The following is a 13,819-nucleotide window of genomic DNA, read 5'->3' as shown; positions in this document are numbered from 1 at the left end:
TTAGTAGCTCCTAGAAGTTAAGGGTTAGAGGTCATACAGAAACTTGCAAAGTTATCTGACTTTATAAGTACACTAGGGACATGTGCATGAGTTCATATGCTTGTCTTGTTATTAAAGTTAGTATTGAGTGATAGCTGCTGAGCAATGAATTGATGCTAACCCATTGGATTTTAACTACATTGAAGCTAAAAGGGCACTAACAAAATGACCTGTCCAATAGTTTCTATGCAAAGCATGCAATTCTCCATATTTACAGGATCTTAACACTTCAAGTCACTGAAATTTACAGGTCCAGGGACTTTCAGGGCATTTTCCAGGAAATTTTAAGAGAATTTCCCCCGGAAATGTCATGCTTAAATAAACAGAGTTAAATAAATTTGACTTAATAATGGTTCAGTTGTCAAGTGGGATTTGCAACATTTTAAATCTCTTCAACACTAAAGGAATTTTAAAAAAGCACTACCTGTATTTTCACATTCATTTCAAGGAATACATTACATGTTAATTACCACACCTTTCCATGATTTTATCCAGATGTATATGAAAACTGTTCTAATTGATTTTAGCTCAATAATTTATTTGTGTCATTATCTATATAGTCATCTTAACTATTTTTCTATTTGGATTCAACACGCGCTGTATCTAATAAAACTTAGATGTGCTTGATGAAAAAGTAAACAATTTCATCCAAGTTCAACTTTATTCTATAACATGTATCCAATTTATATGTATCATATATACTAATGGCAGATGAGGGTTGAAGTAAAAAATTCATGCAAATAAAATTTTGAACTTGAAAACTGCTTTGTCATACTGGCCTGATATGTGGTGAGGATGTTTCTAGGGATGTGTAGATGAAGAATTGTTCATGACATGACGATCTTATATATGCAAATTAATTCTAAAGACATAATTCTGGGTAAGAATTAAATGTTTGAAATTGGTCTGAAATTGTACGAGATCTTTGCATGTGTAAAGATGGTAAATTACTTTATACAAGATAATCTGCTTCTACGCAAATTAGATTCAAAAAAACCATTTTCAGTCATAAAACTTAGTCCGAAAATTTTTGGTGAATATCATGTTTGGTGGCTGGTACTGGTAGTGATGTTTCTATGGGTGTCTAGATGATGAATGGATGAATGAATGAATGAAGGAAGGAAGGAAGGAATGAATGGATAGATGGATGAAAGAATGAATGAACGAATGAATGAACAAACAAACAAACGAACGAACGAACGAATGAACGATGAATGAACGAACAAACAAACAAACAAATGAATGAATGAATGAATGAACGAATGGAGAGATGATGTCATAAATCTTACAATGAGTCATCTAGATATGAAAATATTTTTGGTCAAAGACTGTAAACTTTAAGTTTAACTACATAAACTCGGATGATGACATGTATATCATTTTCAGTGCAAGGCTATACAGAGGACATCCACATTTAATAAGTAGCTCATCTTGATTTAATAAAAGCTACCTTCAGGCAATGCAGTGACTCATATGATTAATGCACACCCTTTTATTGAAATACCTTAAATTGAGGGAAATGGGAAAATCGCACTTTAGAACATTATCCCTATGGATTCTCTATTTCAAGGGATTTAATTTTCACTGAAAAGAGACAGTATTTTCTTTTGGCCTGGACCTCATTTTCACTGATTTTAAGAGAAAGGTTATCTACAAGTACAAAGTATGTTCACTGGGATACATATTTATAGCAGAAAAACACCAGCAAAAAAAAAAGTCAAAAAATTCTAAACGAAAGTGTAGCAATTCAAACAGTGCTTCTGTAAGTATACAGTCAATGTACTTTTTGATGAACCACGCTGTGATGCAGTAACAGGATTCCTAAATCACTGTTTGTCCTCAATATGTTTAAATGTATAATTCCCATACCAAACATGATGGCTAATATATTCCAAAGGCCTTATTTTAATAGCCCTTCCAGAAGACAATCATTTTAGCAGTCAGATAACTAACTGTCATGTTGAACTGTTCTCCAAACTTTGCCATGTAAAAATTTGTTCCAGGTCGTTTTGAAATAATAAAAGAAATTTGGGGTTCACCAACTCATTTTCAAGGAAATCAGCAATTTTAATTTTCCATAGAGTAAACACAGTATTTGGCAGCCATATTGGATTCTCAGATAAGATGGTTTTATTTGAATATCACTTTAACTTTTATTTGATAAATCTGTATGTGATCCCTGATTTTTTTCTGAATGGGTTTGAGTATTCAAAGTAACAGCAAAAATTTTAGATTTTTATATGCAAGGTGTTTACTATTATTATAAAGGCCAAATTGATCACATCCATACTACTGGGAATGGCCTAGAGGAGAATGATACATCTTCAAAATAATAATGTATAGCTCTTGTAATATTTATACTTTATCTTGTCTTCTATATTCTAAAATGTACTCTATGTGTACTGTATTTTAACATAATTCGACCACTTCTCCCAGATATTTTATTTTCTTCAAATGTATCTTCCTTTAATTTATTGATAGCTTTTGTAATAGTATATTTGGATCTTATTCCCAAATCCTTTTCTTCATTCAGCCAAGGAAAATATGAGTGACCTAAGGGGTCTTTGTCACTACGAGTCGACAGAGGAGTAGAGACAACCTTTGGGTCAAAAGTATTTTCCGGCTGAATGAAAAATATATCAGAGAATAACATAATTATACCAGCACCAGTTACATCAAAGAAAAACCGGGGAAAGGGCAATTTTGAATGTTTTGACTCATATTTCAAACACAGCAGAACCAGTGACGTAGACACATGTTGTCATGACATAGAACAACCAAAATATATATTCCATATTTTTTGTTGAAAAATTTTGGCTCTTGCATGGTATAAGTTGTCTTGTACACATTATTCTAAAATATATCTACGCATACTATGTTTTAGCAAAATACAATCACTTCTCCAAAATATTTCTTTCTTTCTAGATGAGTCTTCAAGTTATACTAATTCTTATGGTAAAAAAATAATAATAATACTGTGTGTTTGCGATAACATGGCCTCAGAAAATAGGGTAGGTAGTCTGGATTTATTTTATCTTCTTTATTATTTTTATTTTGAAAAATATTACTTTGACTCCAAAACCAAACAAAATGTCAGTCAGAAAACTGCTGGTGATAGAAAACAGACATGCATGAATGAATTATAGTGTCAAGAAGATAAAAAATGTCTTGTTTTAAATGTTTTCAAAAATGTTTAGGTCAGAGGCTTAAACTAGGCTCAGTCGGGTTACCGGAAACACAATTTTTTTATTTTGCCTTATTACGAAGACATTTTTATTTTTATTAGTAAAACCATTCTCATATTTTAAAATACCACCTTTTACTACATTACAACTTATTTTAAGATTATTTAGTAAGATACTTTTTTTGCAAATTTCCTTATGCATAAGATTATTTATTCGGTTCTTTAACCACTGGGCCCATTATATAGCATGAAAATAAAAATACAAAACACAACTGGAACAGAGAATTACAAGCAAGATAAACATTACAGAAACTGTCTAAACATGTTAACGTTTTAAATTGTGAATAATGGATTGTCTAATAAATGTTTGTATTTTATACTGGTATGATCTACACACTTCAAAAACTGACTGAAAAATTTGAATATTTACAAAAATTTAAAGTAAAATAAATAATTTATTATCATTATCTCATTATGAGTACTAAATGTGAATATTTTATAAACTTTACATTGCAAATGGAAGATGTTTTAATAAAAATTTGTATTTTATACTTTGAAAAATGAAATATATGAATATAAAATGTCAAATAAATAACTTATTATCATTAATACCAATATGATTATTTAAGAAATAATTTCTAAATTCAAAAACTAAATGTCAAAATTAATCTGTATTTGTTTAAATTTGACAATCAAAATTCGATAAATTAAAAGTTTTGTTGTGAGTTAGGAATTTAGTCTTCATCTAAGGTAGTAAATCATGATTGCTCAGTAGTAGCTTGGAAAATATATCATTTCTAGACCAGTGATTGTATCATTCTCATCTACCACCCCTACACTCCGATTCTTTGAATAATACATTACCTACTTTTCATAATAGCTATAGATTTTGTCATAATATTATTATTGTACACACGACAGTTTTAGAATTCAATTTCTACATAATTAGTCTGAAAGGTCAAAGGTCGGGTAGCAAATGTCAAGTAACGAGCCATAAATACACAGTCTTTATTCTGTAAAACAGTTAAGTGCATAGGCTAGTACACAGATGCGAAAATCAATTGATGTACTGATAATAAGTCCCTTGTGAGTCGTTGCAAGATTTCTCACGTCAACACTGTATTTAAATACAATTGTCACCTGCTCTGATACACAAGAAAAACGTGTGTTAATTTTTTTCCTACTGAAAATTTCAGAAATCTATTTATTAAAACAAAACCTGAAGGCAAGTATGATTATATACAGGCTGGACAATGTATTGACTGCGTAGAGTACTGAGAACAGCAGGTGTTTTAGGTGGTTCACAAAAATGTCTGTTTAGAAATTTTGTGTTACAGAAACATAATCATCAAAGGCAAAGACACAGGATGATTTTCTCCAGCAAAAAAAAATTTGAAATTTTCTGCTTAATATTATTGGAAACAAGACTATACTTTTCTTTTTTCAGTATTTCATACTTTTCCATTAAAATATAGTATTATCTATGATTAAATTTTAACTAAATTCATTATTGCATAATTATCATATTGCATTTCAAGGAAATTTTAACTTAAAGTCCAGAAATTCAAAGGTGTAAAATCTGTACTGAATGAAAATTCAAAAAGGCAAAAACTATTTTTAGTACAAATTTGTTCCCACTAAAAACCTAGTTATAAGATAAAAATTATATTGCAGACAGGTAGAACAGATGTCTGAGAAGTTTTGATTGATTTTCATGGTATAATAGCTTACAGCTCTGATAAAAAGCTTCAACTATAACCGAACTCAATTAAACTCATTTCTGTTCTGAGAAATAATGACAGGAACATAATTGTACCGGGATATCCTTTCTGACTTTTCAGCTAAAAATAAAGTAATGAGTGATAAAATTTGACATGACAGACTGCAAGAAGGCTATAAATGTGTCAAACAGTGATAGTAGCAAATATAGCAAATCAATATCACACATAATTCTTATTATTATCATATATCTATTTGCATGTATTACAGACGCTATGCTCATTTGTGCTGTCTGTATGTGGACATTATCCATCCTGCATGCATGCGTGTGTGTGTGTGTGTGTGTGTGTGTGTGTGTGTGAAAGGAGTTTGTGTGGGTGAGTGCGCCACTTCTTGAAATAAAAGTACAGTAAAGATAATATGGAGTTTTCATACAGTATGAAGGTAGTTCACGTCCAGAACTACAATTTATCGCAATATTTTAATTAAATTATTTAGTGTTTGATGACACATGAATGCATATATCTACTACCATTATGTAATTTGTTACCTATAGATATTAACAAATTCTCACAATCTATGCTTCCAAGTTCCTGTCATACCTTAGTTCCCCATCAACACTCCATACTTACATCTCCTGATCTGCTCCGAAAAATTGGAAAACAGGTATAATCACTTTAATCATCAAAGTAAAAATATATCCACGGATATCAGATTAAATATGGTCCCTACCTGCTGTTTCTTTCATAACAACGCCAACTCCCAAGTACACCTCACATCCATCTTCAGTATATTCATTAAAAGCAAGCTCTATCATTTCTTTTTTATGATTGTATCAAATTGGACCTATTGTCTGTTGGCTCATCTGATAGAATATTGAGTAGGTGTATTTTGATGATATTAGAATTCATATTATCTAGCATCAGACACTTCGTCTTTATTGCGTACAAACTCAGCATAATGCTGCCAACTAGAGTGGAACATCTTAATCATCAATCAAACCATTAGTGTCACTGCTTCTAAACCGTAGAACACCTATCAAACTTTGACATGAAATAATAACTCGGGGAATAACTCACAGTAAAAGTTTCAAAATCAGATTACATACAAGTACTAGCTAATTCTTTCAAGGTTGGATGGTTCCAGTAAAACTTTACTTGTGCAGTTGTGCAGAAGTATTGCATAATTGGCATTTAAAAGGTGGAATTTCAACTTTACGCCTTCATTTGATGGACAGATTTTGAACCTCACTTGCATACGTATGGACTATTTTCATAATATGATTGCGAATCTTTTTATTTGCATTAATATGAACATTGTCATTCAACTACATTGATGATTGTTTTTAGTTTGATATATATATAATTTTTATTTCACTCCTGCGGCATTTTGCTGAGTTTTTAGGAGTATTTATATTATTAAACATTAAACTAATATAATAAAAATAAATTATTTGAGTAATTTTTCTGTGAAATTTAGTTGTTTTGTTAAAGGAGAACACCACTCCCGGATATAAAGGCATTTTCATAAATTTTACGGCCTGGAGGGTCATTTCATGATTTCATCGCTGTTCTGTGACAGTCATAGCAATAATCCACTGTTGCCTCATGGGAGTCAGCAGACATGGGTGTATATGTATTAGATGAACAGTAAATATTATTGACTACAAAGTACTTATTACCCTCAGTAAAAGTCATGAATATTTATTATTCATTTAACACATATGCATTTTTGCTAATTCCTATGAGTTGATGGTGCACCATTGGTAGAACAGTGAATCAAGTTCCAATTTGGGGCATCTTTATAGAAAAACAATTCTCAGTATAGCACCTTCAAAATGATGGGTTCCCCATTGGTTAGTTGATTTAAAAAATTGTTTTTTAAATACCATAAGAAACATGTGTACATGTGTTGCTTTCAATTCATAGTTACTAACTTAAATACTAACTGATAATAAGTCATAGTACTAACTTAAGTTTGGATGAACCACTTATTTTTAAATTAAAATCCCCATATTTCAGTAATAAATGATACATTTCACCCACACATACACTCGCTGTGTTATCAGCTAATACCATGAGTAACGTTATCATTGTCTTCTTCTGATCCAACCTTTAATAGTGGATGTCAATTTTTTGTTTTATTTTGTTGAATTTAAAAAATATATGGTTGGTTGACTTAGGGCATATGAAACATACATATAACGACCTTCCTTAAACAAAATTTTGATGGGTATTATAAACAGATTCAGTGATTGCAAGAATAGGCTTCTTCCATTCATGAAAAATGTAGGAATTGACAACAGTAAGGAGATACATATATGGACTCTAAGCTGTCATATTTTTATTAGCCGGGTAACAATGAAGGTAACGTATACATGAAGACTAACAGTAGGAAATATACTTCTAGCATGACATATGGTTTATTTAGATCTGTGTGTGTCAAAATCTGGTTTCATTTCTCCAAGACCTTCTCAGTGATTTCTTGTATTGAACCTTATTGAAAACCAGACTTCTAGTCACCTGATTTCATCATACATATATTAACAGTAAGTATAAATTACTAAGTAATACTTTATCCTGATTCTGTGGTAAGTCGCAGGTCTGTGTGCATGGTTTTTGTGATGGATAATTGCAACATTTAGATAGACATATACATTTAGTTCTATCTAATGGCCTGTCACCTTTTAATACCCTATAATGGAACAAATTGATCAAAAATGTCTAAAAATGCATTGAATCATTGTGAAAACACCACTGTTGTTTTTAAAGGCCTAAAAAGACTCTTTCAGAGTGACTTGCACAAAGTAGGGAAATTTTGTACAATTTTGCATAAAATTAGGGCTTCATATTAAATATATATTCAAAAGCAATATAACATAAAACACCCCCCACACACACACACAAACACAAACAAACAAACAAACACACATATACATATTAGGAAATGTTTTTGGCCAAGACTTTTTGCTGAGGCTGAAACACAAGCAAAATGTCACGGCCACAAACAGTACTTTCTGACTATACTCATGGTCAATTTTCAAAAGAAATTGCTTATTATATATTGCTTATCATGTACTCTATATACATATGAAATAAGACTACACATTCACATATTGTGTTCATTAATGATGTAAATTTGTAAATTGCTGTTGGATTTTTTTAATTTACATTAAATTTGCCCCGAGATATCTATCAACATATTTGATAAACAAACTTTGCTACAAATATAGAATCCATCAGTTATCTTCATAACAGGTTGTTAGTTTGAAATATTGAGTTTTGCTTGCCTTTGGCAATAAAGTTCATTCATTACATTGTACAGTACAAAGCAATATGGTTTCCCTCACTGATTTATTAACATCCACTTGCAAAACAAGTTATTTTTTTCTGGCTGAATTCACTACACTTAGATTTTCATCTGATGATATGTGGAGTTTGAGAATGACGTATCACAACATTTAGATGTTATACATTCCCCAATATTTTACTTCTTTCAGCCAAGGAAAATACTGGCAACCCTTAGGACACTACTCCTCTAGCAACTCGTAGTGACAACCTTTAGGCCACAGTATTTTCCAGCTGAACAAAAACAAATATTGGAGAATAACATAATTATACGAACGCCAGTAATATCAAAGAAAAATCAGAGGGAAATAATTACAATTTTGAATGTATGCATATTTCCAACACAGCAGAACCAGTGATATAAACATACGCTGTCGTGACATAGACGTGTTATCTTGATGTAGAACGACCCAGAGAGTATATATTCCATATTTTTGGCTTATGCATGGTATCATATGCAGTGAATCCCAAAGTGAAAAATTATTTTATTTGAAATCTAATTTGTTACCACACAATAACACATAAAAAGTAATAGTACTCAACAAATAGTGAATCAACATGATCATGAGTATTTTATGTAAACTAAGTCGACCTCAATTTATCCATTTTTAGATCATTGAAATTATTGACACAAAATATGTTTTCCTCTGAAAACAGTCATCCAAATATATAACATTGCTATGTCTGAAAACAGATCAATGTGTTTGAAGAGACACTTTATCTATATTCAGTGAGGAATATTCTGGGTGATATAATATATATCCATATTGTGGCAAACAGCTGCTGTGTATACTATTACAGCAATTTTTATGCAAATGAGCTGGTTGGCAACCTAGTGCGACCTTGTAATATTACAATAATTTGTCACCGTATTGTTATCACAGTTTCCCCGATTTCATTGCTATGATGTGTACGGATGGAAGAGGTTTTTTTCTGGAAGTATTTTAAGAAGCCTTTTTTTCTCTGTTTCAAAAATGACACGTACAATCTGACCCCTCCAATAATATGAATTGTATTGTTGTACATCTTTACACTTAAACAGACACATTCATGAATATTCATGAAGTCAATCAGAGTTGTACCGTTTATGAATTATGAATGATCCCCTCATACAGAAAAAACAGAGTTCTGATATTTATAAGACACATTAGAATACCATGTGCAGGAAAAGAAAATGAGCACAAGAAGGCTATTACAAAATTATTATTAAGTTTACATAATTTAATTTCTACTGATAGAAAAAAAAGGTAGGCGCTTCAGTACTAAAACACTAACACGTACATTTCGTGTCCAAGATATTGATGGCAGATGTTCTAAATGCTATCTTTTAGTCTAATAGACAATCTGATGTAATTGCAGACATCAATGTTTCAGAAGGTAAACCATGGAACATGGAACTCGAACTCATTCCTGAATGAGTTGACAGCACAGAGAATACTAATAAAAGGACACGTACAGTCTGCTACATATTTCATCACGTTACTGGCAACAGGTGTACAATACATGTACCAATGGGTTAACAGAAACAAAATTGTAATTTAAAAAAATTCAATTTCTAACATAAGCAACATAAATATAATGTATATCTTTTTGAACATTTTTAAATGGAGGTCATTTTGTCAAATTTTTGGAAATTACATTTTTTGTAAAAAATTTTAAATGATTTGTAAATTGCTATTTTCACTTTGCTTATAATTTTCCAAAAACTCATTTTCTAGTTTTTTATTTCACTGACAATTATCTGACAATTTCGGCTTCTTAATTCGAAATATTGGTTTATTTTTTCACTGTGAATCTCAAACAATTTGTTCATTTTGTCACAGAATGAAAGAGATCCCTTGAATGTGAACATTCTGGTGTTATTCATTTCAGCATTGCTGTTAGAAACCTTACAAGGTGATGTTGGACCCAAAAAATATGGAATATTCGTGATTTTTATATTATGCAAAGAGGCAGCCATAGAATTCATTAAAGATTAAAAGACGTGGATATTTTCTCCAAATCGCACGATGTATCATGAACAATAACTGATTTTGCACTGCTAACTTAATACAATAACAGCAAGAGATGATTCTTTTTTCTTTCTTTTTTTTCTTGGGGGTGGGGGTGGGGTTTAATACTGGTTGTTAGTTGGTTGGTTGGTTGGTTTTAGGGTATAAAAAAAGGTGGGAAATGAGGAATTTAGAACCTACCTGTTTTTCACTATCTTTCTTTGGTACAGTATGAAGATGACAGTAACTACCCTCCAATAAAGCAAGCCCTGAGGGTTTGGTTGTATTTTCATTCTCGTAATAAAAGAGCAGGTTTTGGTACAAAGCAAACCATCGTTGCTGCCATTTTCCGGTATCAGCACTCTTTTTGGAGAGATAGCCAGCCAAGCTGTAATCTGAACGTGCTTTCCCTGCCAGACTTAACAGCTGATTTTCATTCAGTCGTATTGCCTTCTGCATATTGTTCACCCGATATAATTAAGTTAGTTAATTTGTGAAACGGTTGGCAACCTCAATTGAATATTGTTACTGCCGCAGTTTCCGGGTTAATTTTCCGTCGTTTCCCCTCGCTTGAAAGCCTTCACACGGCTTCGACAGGTCGCGTATTCACTTCTCTGTTCTTTACTCCATCATGCTTCATTCCCGTTAAATCGTGTTCGTGACGTATTATCTACCTTCCATCATCATGTCACATCGTATCAGTTCACCAGTCTATCAGATGAAATGACATTACCTGCCAAGCGCCTAGTGTAAACTTCGCGTGAACTGCTTTCTTTACCCCATTCAGCGGCTATAAAAACGATAAGACCTTTTTGCTTTCAATGTAGAAATAAATGTAAAAAAAATCTACGCATCAAATCGCTGTCTTAAAATAATCAAGATGTACGCTACTGTGGTGTAACTTACGTATAACAAACGTAAAATGTCACACGATACTGTCCTGTCATCGAGTCAACATCAGACTGCGTCGTGATCGGTAACGCTCCATCCCCAGTCACTCACGCTAAACAAAGTCATCGTTTGGGTTAGATGTTGAATCGGATGTATTTGTATCTATATTGCTTATGAACGAGTCTCTATTGTACCGCAACAAACCTATCGTCAAATGAGTAATTACTTCAGGACCGATCACTCTTTTATGACATTCGAATCTCTAAACTACTTCAATGTAAGTAACGTGGCTTAGTGTGAACATGCTAGATCAGCGGCGTGACGCGATATACACTAGATTTCCTCTCCGTCACTTCTAATCGGAGAGGAGATTACTGATACGACATCCATGGTAATGCTGAAACTTTACTATCGTGTCCACCGCTTACTTGTTTCATACGTAATCTACACACGTATAAATAAATGAATTTATTGTAAATCTACAAAGCTAGCATATAGATAAATCATCTTTTGATTGCCCCAAAAAGGGACATATATATTCCGTCATGATCGTTCGTTACAAAAAAAACCCCGCAAAGTATTAATTGGGCGAGATACGCACAGAGGCCGAAGCCCCTGTGGCTCCTTGATACATCTTTACCTACCGTTTGCAGAGGTCTCCTCGGGCTTCTTTCACCTCCTCAAACACGACTTCAAAATCCACCTGTTCCCTGTCTCGCACTTCGATCAATCAAACTGTAAGGTGCGATTTTACAGGATGGTAATTTTCCTGACGTTGATGGCGTCGTTCAATACTACACGCCTCCTCTTTGCCACGCGCGCTGTGCTGTACAAGTAAGCTTATTATTTACTCTAAATTAGCCGCACAATTCCGATGTCATTGTATCAAATTATACAAATATTTGAATTTCTATTGAAGTGTTCTGCATGTGTTTTTCGTGAGTAAAGATGTTACAGCTACAACACATCCTCGTAGAATTATGATTGGGATACTAGCCGCGAAACTACTCTCTTTTGAAAGAGTACGTTTCGTCTAAATCAATAATTACTGTAAATTTTTTCAGATCTCATAATTGTTATAAGCCTGTACACATAGTCTTGCTAATAACTTAAAGATATTAAGACTGAATAAACAAAAAAACGAATGACTAGAAAACTTAAATCGTTAATCGCCGGCAAATCTTACAATTATTACAACGAAGTCAATCAATGCAACAATGTTGAAGCATGGGTAAAAAAAAACCACAATGTAAACAATTGTTTAAACTTTGAAAATTAAATCAGTTGTTCTTCGCGAAAGATGACGATTCGAGAATGTGAATATAGAAGTGTAGAAACTGTCATCTTCGTATAATAATAGGTTGCCTTGGTAGCAATGAACATGTCTTGCGTAAAACTTGCCGTTGGCAACTGTCAATGGAATGTGTCTTTTCCTAATGTTATTGGAAGGGGAAATGGTCCAGGGGTTTAAGTGCTTATATTAGTGGCATTACAGGGAAAGCAACGTAATACACAGTAGCAACTCAATTTGGCGAAATTCGAAATGACTTGTAGGCAAACTGGACATATCATAGAAGTTCCGGTCTCTTTGGGTGCTTTATTTTCAAAGTCCATAAAATGTTAATTGTAACTTACCATAATATGAAATAATTGCCTACATTAATAAAGCTGCACTAGCTGTAACTGTATTATTATTTTTTATCAGCCAACAAACAATATATTCACTGAAAACCAATAATTAGACAGTGCACATGTAAATTAGGGGTAGATTGTAACCGGAAGTATTACAGCAACCGGGAAAGCATGATCGCCCTGAGGTGCTGATTTTTGGGTGTGAACCCAAAAATCAATTTGCTTGGATTTTTTACCGTTTTATGTGTACAGGTGCATAAATACATGTACCCACAGGTGATTCAATACTGTTCAGGGTGTATATTATTATGAGTAAGCCATTATAGCTAACAAAATGGTTTCAAAAAAGTTCCCGTTGCAGCTAGAGCAGCATCGTCGCAAACTACGTCCTGTTTTACGGCAACGTCCCACTGGAGGCATTTTATTTCGAAATGTAGTGGCAGAAATAATAACTCTGGTTTGCGAGATTGCTAAAGCAGCCTTGTAGCAATGTAATAGTTGAGTGGAGAGGGCGCTTTGTGTCTGAAAATTATCATTATTAATAAAAAAGAGTGATCAGATTAAACCTAATTTGTCGAATGTATTAAATTTATGAACAAACTCTCTTTCAAACATTCAAAGTTGTTGCATCACAAAGAAATAGTTGTATACGTAAACTCCATGTTAGATTCCGCCCACATGTCCTCATGACTACGAAGACGAACATATGGGAATCTAGCATGGAATTTAAAACTATTAAGATCGTTTGTGACATGTTAGGTGAATTCTTAGGTTCATTAATTAGAGAATGTAATAGACCGGATCTACTATACACACTTTTATCCTGCAGTGAAATTATATACCGTTCGTCGTGCACTGATAGGAACGGTTGTACTATTCTCATCAGATGCTAGCAGCTAATGAGTCCTCCATGGCCAGCTAGTGACATAGTCGGTTTATATGTTCAGGGAAAGTGGAAGATGTGCGTATGCCCCCCCCCCCCCCTTCCCATTGGAATATGTGTCCTTCTCGCGATC

The 13,819-nt window shown here is 33.0% G+C and overlaps 1 protein-coding gene across 1 annotated transcript in view; it reads right to left on the bottom strand.

Moving 5' to 3' along the window:
- Window positions 1–10,739, bottom strand: part of LOC144443246 (ras-specific guanine nucleotide-releasing factor 2-like) — a 71,147-nt gene extending 60,408 nt beyond the window's left edge. Inside the window, exon 1 of the mRNA XM_078132667.1 lies at window positions 10,482–10,739. Within this exon, the coding sequence (XP_077988793.1) occupies window positions 10,482–10,739 (258 nt within the window). The remainder of the gene's footprint in view (window positions 1–10,481) is intronic.
- Between the last annotated feature and the right edge of the window lie 3,080 nt (window positions 10,740–13,819).

This window comes from Glandiceps talaboti, chromosome 12 (assembly GCF_964340395.1).
Source record: "Glandiceps talaboti chromosome 12, keGlaTala1.1, whole genome shotgun sequence".
NCBI classification, from domain to species: Eukaryota; Metazoa; Hemichordata; class Enteropneusta; family Spengelidae; genus Glandiceps; species Glandiceps talaboti.
The sequence above is the reverse complement of the archived record's forward strand: the minus strand, read 5'-3'. Positions and strand labels throughout refer to the sequence as shown.